Below are 15,688 nucleotides of genomic sequence, written 5' to 3' on the forward strand. Positions count from 1 at the left end.
AAAAATACTAAATGTACATTTTAACAAACCTGACGCTGCTTTTAAAACTAGTTTAACTGATTTATGAATTCATTATCTTACCAACATTTATCAGTAAATCAGCTGTTTTTCAGTCTCTGGGAACTTTTATCAGTTTAATGACTGAAAACAGAAAGTAAAAATGATTTAATTGATAATAAAGACTGTTGATGCCTTTATTGATCCAGAGTGTGCAGCAGTGTTCGTACAGGTCACATGTTTGGAGGGGGGGGGGGGGGGGGGGTTGGAGGGGGGGGGCAGGTTCGGCCCCGGGCCCTGAGGAGGCTTTGACTGGCTGTGCATATAAATGATTAAAGTGTGTGTGATGTTATACTTCACATGACATACACACTACCGCGTATGTTACGTGTGTGTGTGTGTGTGTGTGTGTGCGTGTGTGTGCGTGTGTGTGTGTGTGTGTGTGTGCGTGTGTGTGTGTGTGTGTGTGTGTGCATGTGCGTGTGTGTGTTCTGAGTCCGTCTCTCAGTCCTCTCAGCTGTTCTTGCTCATCATCTTGGCTAACAGCTGCTGCAGCTGCGTCCGCGACGCGCTGAGCACCGAGTGTCTGCTCCGCGGGCTGCCGGGCGTCGGCAGCGCGGCGCCATGGCGACGCCGGGTGGAGTTGGCCGTGGCGGTGATGTGGGCGGGGCTGCTCTCGGCCGAGCGGCTCCGCTGGATGAAGCCGCCCGCTCCGTGGGGGTAGTGCTCCGTCTCCAGCGTGGAGGAGGAGAAGACGTAGGAGGCCAGCCTCCTGAGCTGATTGGGCCGCGGCTGGTGTCGGTCCTCGTCCAGCTGCGAACAGACCAATCAGAGAGAGGGAGGGGAGGTTAACGAGCGGAAACACACTCTCTGATAAATATTAATGTGTTTTCCTACGGCTACGACCCAACACTCTGAGTTCACTTCCTGCCCTCGTCTCCGTCCCCTCCCTCACCGACTCACTCGGGCGTTAGACAGCAGAGAGCCGGTTGGTGCTCTCGCCTGTCTAAAGCCGCCAGCTGATTGGTTGAAGGTGGAAAGGAGGCGGGAGGTGGGAGGAGCCTGGGAAGAGAAGCTGAGCGAGTGTTGGCTGTAAATCTGGCGCTCTGACTACAGTTACAGCTGTTAGCTACTAACGTTAGAAGCTAGGATACACTGTTAGCTGTGTGAGTCGCCAGATTGGTCAGACTAGCTGGAAAAATGCCGTTTCACATATTGACAATATATTTTCCCCCAAAAAACAAAGAAGCCCCCTTTTTTTAAAAAAGGAAATGAACACAAAGTCACCAGCACGAGCACTTGCACATATCTCACTAGTCTACAACAACAGTCTGAGCCTTTCACAACTGACAGTTTGAGCTTTTTATTATTTCAGAAGGAAAAAAATTACCAGTGTGGAGATGCAAAAAAAAAAATAAAAGTAAAGAAAAGAAACAGGGAACACAAAAGAGAGATGGAGTCAACAAGCACACGAAACACAGACACACAACGGAGGAAAAAAAAAAAAAGAAAAAAAGGGAGGAAATATGGCTGAACAGAAGAAGAAGAGGAACAGAAACTGAGTGAGAGAACAGAGGTAAAGGACTATTCCTAAACTGTGCTTACCCCGAAACATCACTTTATTTCTTCTCGTGTTGTCCCAATGGCACCCTCGCTCTTTTCTCTGTCTCCTCAGGTGAGTCAAACTCGACATACTGTGTACTTTTAAAGCGATAGGTTGGGGGCAAAGGCATCAGTAGTTATGTGGAGGAGGAGGAGGAGGAGGAGGAGGAGGAGGGGGGGGGAGAATTGGAGAGGAATAAAAAAATAAAAAAAGAGAATGGCAGTCCTCGATGGCCGGCGGCGGCGAGCTCGCTCTGGGTCTCAGAGCGGCACCGAAAATAAAAGAAGATCGAAGCTAAAAAAAATACGACTAAAAACGGAGCTGAACGTCAGCTGGTGAACGATAACGACGTTACGCTGCAGATAAAGTGAAATATTAGTGTTAGCCTTCCCGTTAAAGCAGCAGCAGCCAAGTACGGAGGACCAAACCTGACTTAATAATAAGTGAGTAAATTAAATGAGTGCATGAGGAAATAAAATGGTCACACAAATGTTGAATTTAAAAAGCATAAATGAATTTTAAACAAAAGAGAGAAGAAGAAGAAGAAGAAAAGAAATTTAAAGGAAAATAAAGAAATTCAGGAATGAATCAATAAAATCAGGTCACCACATTCATGAAGAGGAAAATCCTGCTGTAGGAAAAAAAAACTCTAAAACATATAAAACATAAATGTGGAATTCATTTATTCCACTTTCAATCTTCCCACAATACACCTGCTTGTATATACAGACACAAAGGATGAATCCCCTCCTAAACCTTTCTCTCTCTCTCTCTCTAGCGCCACCATTAGGTAATAATAAATAAAATAAAACAAAAAAAAATCTTAAATCAATCTTTACAATAAAAACACAAACACACGACAAGATTTCAAGTTGTAGAAGCAGAGTCAAACTTCACCTTATTGTCAGTAAAAAAAAAAGTCTAAAAAAGTAAAAGCTTCAGAAACACTTTGTAGTATGGAACAACTTCATCATTTTTATCAGCGTCATTTATGTGTTTAACCCTTTATGGTTGCTATAGATACAGGTTGTTCTATGGTTGCTATAGATACAGGTTGTTCTATGGTTGCTATAGATACAGGTTGTGTTGTGGTTGCTATAGATACAGGTTGTTCTATGGTTGCTATAGATACAGGTTGTTCTATGGTTGCTATAGATACAGGTTGTATTATGGTTGCTATAGATACAGGTTGTGTTACGGTCGCTATAGATACAGGTTGTGCTACAGTTGCTATAGATACAGGTTGTGCTACGGTTGCTATAGATACAGGTTGTGTTATGGTTGCTATAGATACAGGTTGTGCTATGGTTGCTATAGATACAGATTGTGTTATGGTTGCTATAGATACAGATTGTGCTATGGTTGCTATAGATACAGGTTGTGTTATGGTTGCTATAGATACAGGTTGTGCTATGGTTGCTATAGATACAGGTTGTGCTATGGTTGCTATAGATACAGGTTGTGCTATGGTTGCTATAGATACAGGTTGTGCTATGGTTGCTATAGATACAGGTTGTGTTATGGTTGCTATAGATACAGCTTGTGTTATGGTTGCTATAGATACAGCTTGTGCTATGGTTGCTATAGATACAGGTTGTGTTATGGTTGCTATAGATACAGGTTGTGTTGTGGTTGCTATAGATACGAGTTGTGCTATGGTTGCTATAGATACAGGTTGTTCTATGGTTGCTATAGATACAGGTTGTGCTATGGTTGCTATAGATACAGGTTGTGTTATGGTTGCTATAGATACAGGTTGTGTTATGGTTGCTATAGATACAGGTTGTGTTACGGTTGCTATAGATACAGGTTGTGCTAGTGCTAGCGTCTCACTGAGTGTTGAGGTTAGTCGTGCTAAAGCTGAACTTTAATACCATTTTACATCCTTATGCAGAAGTTTTATCTAGTGTTCTTCTCTTCTTGTAAAATGTAAATATCTTCTAAACTTTGGATTTCAGACTAGAAGCTGGATTATAAAACGTGCCGGTGTTTTTCAGCACAGCGCTGTCTTAATGTTACAGTGACGAGTCTTGCGAGGGTTTAAAAGGGGACAGAGGCTACATTAAACTGATTCATATCTTTGTAGTCGGGCCATCAGGCGGTGAGAGTAGATGTTTCTGTGATGATCTTGAAGATGTAAAGGAGTTCTTTCTTAAGGCACCTTTAATTACGAGCTCGGATCAACCGTCTACATGTACGAGACAAAAGACAAAGATTTGACCAGAGTGCAAGATACTTATACTAGTACTGGTATATCCGATATCCGAGGCATCGTAGACAGAATATGAGCTAAGTCAGTTGGGGCCCTGCCAAGTATTTCTGTCCTGTATGTCGTCATTCTCCAGTAAATTGAGCAAGATCCACGGGGCCGAACCGGGTCGATACGGACAGTAGATCTGTAAGAATACACCCTAACAGACGGTTCATACTACATTTAGACCGATCCAGAGACTTCTTCTACACTTGTGTTTGTTCTAACTTGACTTTCACCTCTTTGGCTGCATTTTTCTGGTTTATGGACCAAATATGGTGTCGCCCCTGTCCCTTACTGGATACCCCCCTTGATTGGCTTGAAGTCACATGACCATATACCCAACCTGTCTAGGTAGAACCCCCATTGGCTGATAAATGTATAGATGCATATAATTGGTTAGGTTTTTGTATATTTTTGAATTTTTTCTGATTTAAACCGAAACTCGTTGGTCTCTTAATAAAGTTGACCTAATCTACAAAGTGTTGGTGGAGCTTTGGCGTTTTTAAACTGTGATGTTATGAAATGTCTTGAGGATGAAGCCTTTACATCCTAATGATGCCATGATGTCTCCTCTAGCACCACACTCAGGTACAATTATACATTTTGGCTCCTCTGATAGACGAGACTGAGGATAACATTGCTTGTTTTCAGACTCCTGGAAGATGTTCATAAGGAATAACGACAGCTGAGAGAGAAGTTCAAACTGCTGTAGGGTCGGTCTCCTAAATCCAATGTTGGAGAAGTGAGTCTGAGATGATTTCAGTCTGTATTTGACTGTCTTATAAACACTTCTGATCGAGCAAATCATCAGGATGTGTTTGGCTCTGATACTCTTTTTTAGACCTTTTCCACTGCAGATGTTTTTGACCTTTCAAAGCAGGAAAAGCACAACTTTGAAAAATCACTATCAAGCCTTAAAGCACCTTAAAATGCCTCCAACTGACTCCCATTAAAAAAAAGCCTCATCTTCTCTTTAGAAACACAGAGTCAATCATTGTTTTCATCGAGTCATTCTGGTCTCAAGCTCTAATTTCAGACCCTCTAATAAGTGCTCTGGTGGTTATTTAGGAAGTCATTGCTCCTGTTAATAAGATTTGGAGACTTATAGTAGCTTTGACATCTGCTGTGTGGGTGCTGATTGACAGTTGGCTCCAGGTCTCTCACTGAGTCGGACTATTGATCCAATATTTCTCTAAATTTCCAAAGTGTGAAAGGAAACACTCTACACTGCTTATCCAAAAGGTCCTGGCTCCAAACGGAAAAGATGGCTCCAAACGGAAAAGATGGCTCCAAACCGGCTCCAATGAAACCAGGCTGGAACCGATACCTTAATGCAGGGGTGTCAAACTCATTTTCATTCAAGGGCCACATACAGACCAATTTAATCTCATGTGGGCCGGATCATTAAAGAGATGGAGGGAAGGAAGGAAGGAAGGAAGGAAAGACAGGCAAAAGGAAGGCGGGAAGAAAGGACAGATGGAAGAAAGGGAGGAAAGAAGGAAGGTAGGAAGGAAGAACAGAAGTAAGAAAGGTATGAAGGACAGACGGAAGGAAGGAAGGAAGGACGGAAGGACAGAAGGAAGGAAGGAAGGACGGAAGGAGAGAAGGAAGGAAAGGACGGAAGGACAGAAGGAAGGAAAAGGAGAAGGTACAGAGGAAGGACAGAAGGAAGAAAGTGAGGAAGAAGGAAGGAAGGAATGAACAAAGAAAGGAAAAGGAGAAGGTAGAGAGGAAGGACAGATGGAAGGAAAGTGGGCCGGATTGAACCTCTGGACGGGCCGGTTCTGGCCCGCGGGCCGCATGTTTGACACCCCTGGTTTAATGTAGCACAACCATGACTAATTATATTTATTCCACCTGCTTCGATAAGTCAAAGTATCGGCTGTGAAGATGGTTTCTTGTAGTGGTGATGAGCACTGCGGCCTGTAGGGGGCGCTATCAGGACTTCAGACTTTTAATGTGGTGATTAAATTTAATGTTCAAACTGACAGAAAGTTGTTTGTCACCATTTCTCCCCCCATTAAGTCACCTTTGGTCCTCCGTAACAAAGTGCTCAACGTCAAAGGATGTTGATTAATAAGAACTTTTTAAAGGTTTTAGTCTGAATTTAGCCTTACAACCAGATGTTTGTGTAATACGTGGTTTTTCTAAAACTTTATTGATATATTTATTGTTAATACCTTTATATTTCATTTCATTAACATTGTGTTTTTTACTCTTTGTTTTTTTGTTGTAATCTGAGAAAACGTTTCAAACTGAAAACATGTCAGACTTCCTGTGTCACGTTGTCCTCACCACTTTGTTATTTTTAATCATTTTATTGAAGCTATTATGATTATACCTTTTCTTTTTTTTTATATTCTTTTTCATATCTGTGACAGCCCTGGGCCTCCACAGTAAAGGGGATAGTCTGCCTTGCTTCCTGCTCTCCTGTTTTCTCTCTTCCCTAGATGGTCCTCCTGTCCCTCCCTCCTCGTCAAGGGATTGAGGTCACCTGTTGGGAGCCTTTTTAACCCTCCTGTTGTGCTCCCGGGTCAAATTGACCCATCTGTTTTGACTCTTCCTTCCTTCCTTCCTTCCCTCCTTTCCTTCCTTCCTTCCTTCCTTCCCTCCTTTCCTTCCCTCCTTCTTCCCTCCTTTCCTTCCTTCCCTTCTTCCCTCCTTTTCTTCCCTCCTTTCCTTCCTTCCTTATTTCCTCCTTTCCTTACTTCCCTTCTTTCCTCCTTTCCTTCCTTCCTTCCTCCCTTCCTTCCTTCCTCCTTTCCTTCCTTCCTTCCTCCCTCCTTTCCTTCCTTCCTTCATCCTTCCTTCCCTTCTTCTTTCCTCCTTTCCTTCCTTCCCTTCTTCCCTTCTTCCTTCCTTTCTTCCTTCCTCCTTTCTTTCTTCCTTCCTCCATCTCCCTTTCTTCCTTCCCTCCTTCCTCCCTCCCTCCCTCCCTCCCTCCCTCCTTTCCTTCCTTCTTCCTCCCTTCCTTGACTCAAACACAACAGGAGGGTTAAACCCAGGAAAAAACCAAGATGGCCCTCCTTTCAGGCACTTCATTTTTGTTTTTGTTTTTTGATTGTAGTCTTGGTTCATGTTACTTTTGACTTTAAACTCTTGTTTCATTACATTTGTTAACTTTAATAAATTACTTTCTTGATTTGAGCTGTTGCCGTGTGGTCCTCCCTGTCTCGTTATGCTCTGCAACGAGACAGGCACACATCTCATTGTACAGCCATGCAACTGTAGTGTGGGTGTGAAATGGGTTGGGGTTTATAAGTGGCATACCTGATGGGGTTGATTTTGATGTTTTTGTATTACTCTGTTATTTGCCTATAAATGCAGATAAAGAGATTCATAAAATAAAAAAAATAAAAACCCAACAAACTCTGAACCAACTCGTCTTTCAAGACTGTTGTGATGACTCTAAACTTCTTTCAGCTCTGAACAGAAATTAGATGTTTTAGTTTAAAAGTTGCCGCTACATTAATATTAATCCATGAACACTTAAAGCTCCTTTATATTCTTTTATGTTCCAGCTTTCATTCATAAATCACCAGGAAGGAAACTCAGAGGAGAAGCTAACGAGACGATTCTGCAGAAAATAGAAATGAATTACATCCAATGCCAACGTTGTTAAACCCTTCATGCTTTACTACAACAGCAGCTGAGTTACACCAAATGACTGAAATTAAAACTCTGACTTCCTGCGTTAACGTTAAACTCGCTTCACACCTCGAAACGTTGGCACTGAACGTAACTCGGGAGCAGATTCATCCGATCACTTCCTGTCGTCCTCCCGGGTCAAACTGACCCCCTCTGTTTTGACTGTTCCTTCCTTCCTCCTTTCCTTCCTTCCTTCCTCCTTCTCTCTTTCCTCCATCCCCCTTCCTCTCTTCCTTCCTCCCATCCCCCTTTCTCCCTTCCTTCCTTCTTCCTCCCTCCCTTCCATCCCCCTTTCTTCCTTCCTTCCTTATTTCCTTCTTCCTATCCCCCTTTCTTCCTTTCTGCCTTCCTTCCTCCCTCCCTTCTTTCCTCTGTCCTTCTTTCCTTCCTTCCTCCCTCCCTCCCTCTCTCCTTCCTTCCTTCCTTCTTCCTCCCTCCCTTCCATCCCCCTCTCTTCCTCCCTTCCTTTCCTTCCTCCCTCCCTTCTTTCCTCTGTCCCTCTTTCCTTCCTTTCTCCCTCCTGTCCTTCCTTCCTTCCTCCCATCCTCCCTCCTTTCCTTTCTTCCTCCCTCCCTCGTTTCCTTCCTTCTGTCTTTCCTCCCTCGCTCCTTTCCTTCCACCCTCCCTTCCTTCCTCCTTTCCTTCCTTCCATCCTCCTTTCCTTCCTTCCTTCCTTCCTTCTCCCTCCCTCCCTCCTTTCCTTCTTTCTCCTTTCCTTCCTTCCTTGACTCGAGGACAACAGGAGAGTTAAAGCTCGTTAACCATCCTGATGAAACACACATCTTAAACATGAACAGTGTGTGTGTGTGTGTGTGTGTGTGTGTGTGTGTGTGTGTGTGTGTGTGTGTGTGTGTGTAACAGCAGCAGCAGCAGCAGAGATGAGAACATCGTCAGCGTATAACGACATCGAGGCTGCAGCTGCTGTTTCTCACTCAGACGTTAGAAACATGATCCAAACTCCAAACATCATAAAAACCAACGAGATGAGAAACATTTCAACTCTGCAGCAGCGTTCAGACAGCCGGACGATTAAATACCAGTCACAGGCAGAATTATTAAATATTATTAAATATTATTAAATACCTTTAACCCTGTAACATCTGAGGCCTGTACTACAAATGACATGAAGTTAGTAGAATATAAACCCAGTAGAGCTCTGAGATCTACTGACTCAGGTCAGATAGTTGAGCCCAGAGCTCTGAGATCTACTGACTCAGGTCAGATAGTTGAGCCCAGAGCTCTGAGATCTACTGACTCAGGTCAGATAGTTGAGCCCAGAGCTCTGAGATCTACTGACTCAGGTCAGATAGTCGAGCCCAGAGCTCTGAGATCTACTGACTCAGGTCAGATAGTCGAGCCCAGAGCTCTGAGATCTACTGACTCAGGTCAGATAGTCGAGCCCAGAGCTCTGAGATCTACTGACTCAGGTCGGATAGTCGAGCCCAGAGCTCTGAGATCTACTGACTCAGGTCGGATAGTCGAGCCCAGAGCTCTGAGATCTACTGACTCAGGTCGGATAGTCGAGCCCAGAGCTCTGAGATCTACTGACTCAGGTCAGATAGTAGAGCCCAGAGCTCTGAGATCTACTGACTCAGGTCAGATAGTTGAGCCCAGAGCTCTGAGATCTACTGACTCAGGTCAGATAGTTGAGCCCAAAGCTCTGAGATCTGCTGACTCAGGTCAGATAGTTGAGCCCAGAGTTCAAACTAAACATGATGAAGCAGCTTTTACACAACTGGAACAAACTACCAGCAGAACTGAAATCATTTTTAAATCCAGGTTAAAAACATTTCTCTTCTCCTGAGCTTATGATTGAACTCTTTTAAAGCACTTTACATTTTAATCTTTCATTTGCACTCTATGTCCTTTTAATGATTTTAAAGCTAATTTATTATTTTATGCTGCAATCTTATATTTAATGCTCTATTCTAGCATTTTATTTATGTCTTTCTATTTTTCTGTACTTTGTTTTTATTATGGGGGTGGGGGGGGGGTTAATTGTATGTTTTAAGTTTCTCAAATTACATTTTTTCTGTTTTATATAAAGCACATTGAGTTGCCATTGTGTATGAAATGCTCTATATAAATAAAACTGCCTTACGAAGCTGGATTTTCTCTTATCGAGGTAACTTCAGGGTTAACCTCCCCTTCATGTGAGCACACAGAGATCCAGATTGGAAAACCCTGGGTTCAATTATTGAGTTGATAACCAGCTTCGTAGTACCGCTTATCAGGATTGCGAATATCTGGGTAACCCAGGTAACGGAGAGATATCCTCTGGTTTAGAGAGCTCTACATCATTTTTGTAGTACTTTTATCTTAATCTGCAGTATTTGTAGTTACTGATACTTCAATAGGAAGCGTTACTGCATTGATTAAATATTTTCTAGTTTATTTTAGAGTAACTTCCTGTTGATAATGTTTATATCAGATTATATACAGCAGGTGTAGAAGCTCATTTATCTGTTAATCATTCAATTCATTATATTTATATGTAAAATAAAAGCTTTAAAAGTAGTTATTTTACACTTCAAGTCTTTAACTTTCTTCTTTCTGTTGTAATATCATCTTCAGTATCTTCAGTTAAAGCCCTGAGCATGAAATAAAGCACTTTAATGTAAATATATTCCTGCTATGAATTCTCTTAGTATCTTATTAACTTTATAATCTGCACAGTTTGACAGTTCATTTAAAGATGAAAGGAGTCAGAGGAGGTTTGAACTTCCTGTGACGTCCGTCCGGCTGCAGGACGCTGCTGCAGGAGTCCGTCTGTCCGTCATCACATCATCATCATCATCATCATCATCATCATTAAAGGACGAGTCCAGCATGAATTCAACTGTTTCACTAAATTACTGCAAACCATCAAACTCTGTGTGAGCAACATGACTGAATATATTAAAAAGCTCAAATACTGAAAGCTAAGAGGGAGTTCTTGATCAGATTCTCAGGTATGAAAGCCTCCTCCACACTACCAGGAATAAACTTATGGTGTAAAAATGATGAAATCTTTATTTATTCATCACTTTGTTGACTGAAAACTTGCTCAGACAGAGACTGAAGCAGCAGTTCTTCCTCTCGTCTAAACGTATGAAACAGAAACCCAGAAGCTCAGTTCACGTCTGCTCTCTGACTTTATGTTTTATGGAGAAGAAGTTTGGTCGCCATTGGCAACGAGACGAGAGGCTGCATCAGCATCACAGAGCAGATCTCATCACCAACTTCTCCTATGTATATATTATATTATATTATATTATATTATATATGATTTATAACCTGAATCTGTCCCTCAGGCTGATTTTAATCTTTAAATCTGTTTATTGTCCGTAAAAGTGTCTGATCGTATTTTAGTTTGTTCTTCTTCTTTATGCTCTTAATGAAAAAACATCTTGATTATCTGATTAAAAACATATAATTTGCTTCACGCTCTGTCTGAACACAGTAACAGCCGTTAAATTTAAACATGTTTAATATAAATACTGGAGTTAGTGTACCAGACTCCAGCAGGTCTGAAACCTTTAACCCTCCTTCAGATCCAGGTTTCTTTCTACGTCTGATCAGTGAACGTGTCAGAAACCAGGACAGGAAATGAGCCAACATGCTGGATTTGTCCTTTAAGCGGCGCGTTAGCGAGCAGGTGAGCGTCACCTCTCCGCTAACGCGCCCTGAGAGAGCCGGGCTCTCCTCTGATTGGCTGGCCGGGTCTCTTACCGGTCTCTGAGGTCCGGTGGGCTCCGACTCTCTCCGGCGGGGGCGTCCCGACGGCAGCGAGTGGCACGGCGACTGGGCGGGGCTCCCGCCGCTCCTCCTCGACGCCTCCTCCTCCGTTAGCGTTAGCATCCCGCGGCTGCTCTCTCTCGTGTGAGTCTTTGGACGAACGACGAGCTCGCCGCCTGCAGAGAGAACAGAGAGAGAGATGAGCTCTGAGAGGCGAAACTGAGCTCTGTAGTCTAGTGTTCTGGTTCATTATCAGCTACTTTCAGCCACTAGGAGGAGCTCTAAGTTTCGGAGTGAATGTTTACTCTTCGGCTACTTTCACTCGGTAGTAAGTTAGCCTGCTAGCTAGCTGACTGGTAGTAAGTTAGCCTGCTAGCTAGCTGACTCGGTAGTAAGTTAGCCTGTTAGCTAGCTGACTCGGTAGTAAGTTAGCCTGCTAGCTAGCTGACTGGTAGTAAGTTAGCCTGCTAGCTAGCTGACTGGAAGGAACATGATGCAGACGAAGACACACTAAAGTCCAGCGTGGTTTAAAAGCTTCCAGAAAGTAAAGGATAATGTTGTCAGGTGTGAAATATGTGGAGCAGAGTTGAGCTACGGTGGCTTCACATGAACAAAAAGCTGCTGTCTGCTGTGACGGTTACTAAGGGAGACGGACCTGACGCTAATCACCAAACTAGTACGTCAACAGAGAGAAAGCTAACGTTACGTCTCTCATTGCTAACATGATGGTAAAGGAAATGCTCAGCGTTGTTTATGACGGGGAGAAAATATTCCACCTGTTATATTTTTATTGGTCTGTAAACCTGTAAGATTTATTCTGTTAATTAATGTGTTTGTGTAAAGAAATGAAGGCTGATTATCATTTAAATTAATACTAGTTTGTGCAGTAGTTAAAGTTAAACCCACCAATGCACATCACTAGTTGGTTCCAGTTTAGCAGTGAGCAGCTTCTGATGGACTAAATCACGTTCTCTAATTTACAAAATATGTACGACTGTATTTTTGACATTCTAATTGGACTTTGAGAAACACTGATCAACATTTTCTGATATTTTATAGACAAAATGAAACTGATCGACTTATTAAATCATAATGAAAATAATCGTGAGTTGTGAAAAAGCTCTTTAACTTTCATCGTGATTACATCAGACGTCACTTTCAGCTTCACTCCTGATTAAACCGCTCTTCTCTCTCACGATCTCCTACCTGCCGCCCGGAGCCTCCTCCTCTCCTCCTGCTCCTCCAGGGGGCGGAGCTCCTCGGGCTCCTCGTCCGTGGTCCCCGACGTGGTTGGCTGGAAGTCTCGTAGCTCCGCCTCCTTGTCGATGATCACCCACTCCTTGCTGTCGAAGTCCTCCTCCTCGGCCAGCGGGACGGAGCGGATGAAGGCGTTGCTGTGCGCCTCCTGGTCGACCGACGCCACCGACACCTCCTGGCGGCCGCTGATCTGGCGGTCGCCGCGGCAACCGGGGTCGACGGACAGCATCTGGGCCGGCTGGGAGGAGTAGACGTGACGGGACGGCGAGCCGAGGATGTCCATCCGAGACCTGGAGGACACGCAGAGGAGGGAGACTCGATCAATCACACATCTATGGTTGCTATAGATACAGGTAGTTCTGTGGTTGCTATAGATACAGGTTGTTCTATGGTTGCTATAGATACAGGTAGTTCTGTGGTTGCTATAGATACAGGTTGTTCTATGGTTGCTATGGATACAGGTTGTGTTATGGTTGCTATAGATACAGGTTGTGTTATGGTTGCTATAGATACAGGTTGTTCTATGGTTGCTATAGATACAGGTTGTTCTATGGTTGCTATAGATACAGGTGGTTCTATGGTTGCTATAGATACAGGTTGTTCTGTGGTTGCTATAGATACAGGTAGTTCTGTGGTTGCTATAGATACAGGTGGTTCTATGGTTGCTATAGATACAGGTTGTTCTGTGGTTGCTATAGATACAGGTAGTTCTGTGGTTGCTATAGATACAGGTTGTTCTATGGTTTCTATGGATACAGGTTGTGTTATGGTTGCTATAGATACAGGTTGTGTTATGGTTGCTATAGATACAGGTTGTGCTATGGTTGCTATAGCTACAGGTTGTTCTATGGTTGCTATGGATACAGGTTGTTCTATGGTTGCTATAGATACAGGTTGTTCTATGGTTGCTATAGATACAGGTTGTGCTATGGTTGCTATAGATACAGGTTGTTCTATGGTCGCTATAGATACAGGTTGTGTTATGGTTGCTATAGATACAGGTTGTGCTATGGTTGCTATAGATACAGGTTGTGCTATGGTTGCTATAGATACAGGTTGTGCTATGGTTGCTATAGATGCAGGTTGTGCTATGGTTGCTATGGATACAGGTTGTTCTATGGTTGCTATAGATACAGGTTGTTCTATGGTCGCTATAGATACAGGTTGTGTTATGGTTGCTATAGATACAGGTTGTGTTATGGTTGCTATAGATACAGGTTGTGTTATGGTTGCTATAGATACAGGTTGTGCTATGGTGGGTGTTATAATCCCACCTCTGTCCGTAGGCGTCGGCTCGACCCTCGGCGGCAGACAGCCGGTCAGATTCGGGGCTGTTGACCCGGCGGTATCGTAAAGAGCGACCCTGACCGTTCGGTGACTCCGGGGCTCGAACCGGCGATGGCGGACACGCTGCCCGACCCGACTCCTCCTCCTGAGCCGCCTGAGGACAGACAGGAAGTGAAGTTTCAAGATAAAACGCTAGACTGCAAACACATTCAACACATGGACTCTTTAGACGCTGATACGGCAGAAAATGATTCAACTTAAATCTGAAAAATTTGAATTATACAGAAATACATTCATTTCTCATGTGAAGGGAAGCTGCTAAATTTAATAAACCTGTTATATTAATATGATTCATTCGAGGGTTTATTTCAGTGAGGAATCTTTGTGATATTGTCTTAGCGTGAATGTTTGAGTAAGTAGAAGCTGATCTTCTTCAGGAACATGAACTACAGTTAATTAAAGAAGAGCCTGTTTAGTTGGGACCTTGTTAAGGCTGATCCTGAGTCTGTTGCGGTTGAAGTCCGTGTCCTCCCAGGCTTCTCCCGTCTCCCCCGCGTGCTGGACGGGCGTTTCCCCCGGAGGAGGTCGGCTGGGTGGAGCCGGCGGGGCGTTCTCCTGGTCGCTCAGATGTTCGTCCTGCAGAACATCGTCCGTGTTCTCCCGCTGAGGATCTCCAGGAACCGGCGTCACGATGGCTCTGAGGACGGAGACACAGACGCCATTGTTTCACAAACAGTAACAAACTATTAAAGCTTCAGGCAGCAATGAAATAGCAAAATTCGCCACAATGCCACGGCTAGCAGGTTTAACGTAAGCTAAATATTTAGTTAACTTTTCATCTATAATGTCTTAAGATTAAGGCTGTCAGCGTTAACGCGTTAATCGCGATCAGATTAATGCAATCCATAACGCGTTAATGTTTTTTAATCGCATTTTAATGTAGCAAGCCTTTTTGTCCCTTCTACTCCTCCGTAGACGGCTCCTCTAACTGTAGCGCTATGCTTTGAAGTGGCCTCCTGCAGTAAACCTACCGCGCTGATGGAAAGTAAGAGAGCTACTGGACTTTTGAACGGCTTGTTTAACTTTAAAACACTTGGAGACGGTTCAGTTGACAAGTCAAAAGTAAAATGCAACCTGTGTCAAACGGAGTTTAACTACCACCGGAGTACGTGGAGTTTGCACCTCCACGCTAAACACCCAGGTGCAGCCAAGCCAGCCTCAGCTCCACCAAAGGACCATTTTGGAGTGTGGGAGTCGCAGCAGAGCCGTGATTGATTCCCAGTTAAGACACTCTGGTAAGAAATGCTTTACATTATGGGCTTAAAACTGCCTTCAAATGGAAAATAACAGGATTTTAAACACGCAATTCAAAACGCCATTAATCGCGATTAACTATGGAAATTCTGCGATTAATCTCAATTTAAAAAATTATTCGTTTGACAGCCCTAGTTAAGATCATAATGACTGAATTTGAAGTTGGCCGGATTAAATCTGTACGAGGAGTTCATAAATGTACGATGCGTGAACAAATGCGAAAATGGTGCCAAAATCGCTAATTCGATTGAAAATGGCCGACTTCCTGTTTGAGTTAAGGTAGGGGTCCAAGAGACTTTTTTATGCATCTTTACATGATATATATGCGTACCGAATTCCATTCATCTACATGGATCTGGGACGAGGGGCTCAATTTTTTTAACTTACTAGGGGGCGCTGTTGAGCCATTTTGCCACACACATTTCGGCGAGACATAAAATATAAAATATTTCGTTGGTTCTTAACCAGGCAGGGAGTTCTGGTCCTCTGAAATGAGGCCAACGCGGAAGTAACTTAGAGCTGCATTCTATCAAAAGGCCACCAGGGGGCGACCGTCTCTATACAAGTCAATGGAGAATTCACCAACTTCTCACTTGATTTCTAACCTCAGT

At 43.4% G+C, this 15,688-nt stretch overlaps 1 protein-coding gene across 1 annotated transcript in view; it reads right to left on the minus strand.

Annotated features, from left to right (window-relative positions):
- The window catches only part of ttbk1a (tau tubulin kinase 1a), a 46,884-nt gene that overhangs the window by 13,981 nt on the left and 17,215 nt on the right, over positions 1-15,688 (minus strand). Inside the window, exons 10-13 of the mRNA XM_053337605.1 lie at positions 14,247-14,460; positions 13,751-13,917; positions 12,426-12,766; positions 11,214-11,395 (exon numbers count right to left, since the gene is read on the minus strand). Coding sequence (XP_053193580.1) covers positions 11,214-11,395; positions 12,426-12,766; positions 13,751-13,917; positions 14,247-14,460 — 904 coding nt within the window. The remainder of the gene's footprint in view (positions 1-11,213; positions 11,396-12,425; positions 12,767-13,750; positions 13,918-14,246; positions 14,461-15,688) is intronic.

The sequence above is a fragment of the Scomber japonicus genome, chromosome 2 (genome assembly GCF_027409825.1).
Source record: "Scomber japonicus isolate fScoJap1 chromosome 2, fScoJap1.pri, whole genome shotgun sequence".
NCBI classification, from domain to species: domain Eukaryota; kingdom Metazoa; phylum Chordata; class Actinopteri; order Scombriformes; family Scombridae; genus Scomber; species Scomber japonicus.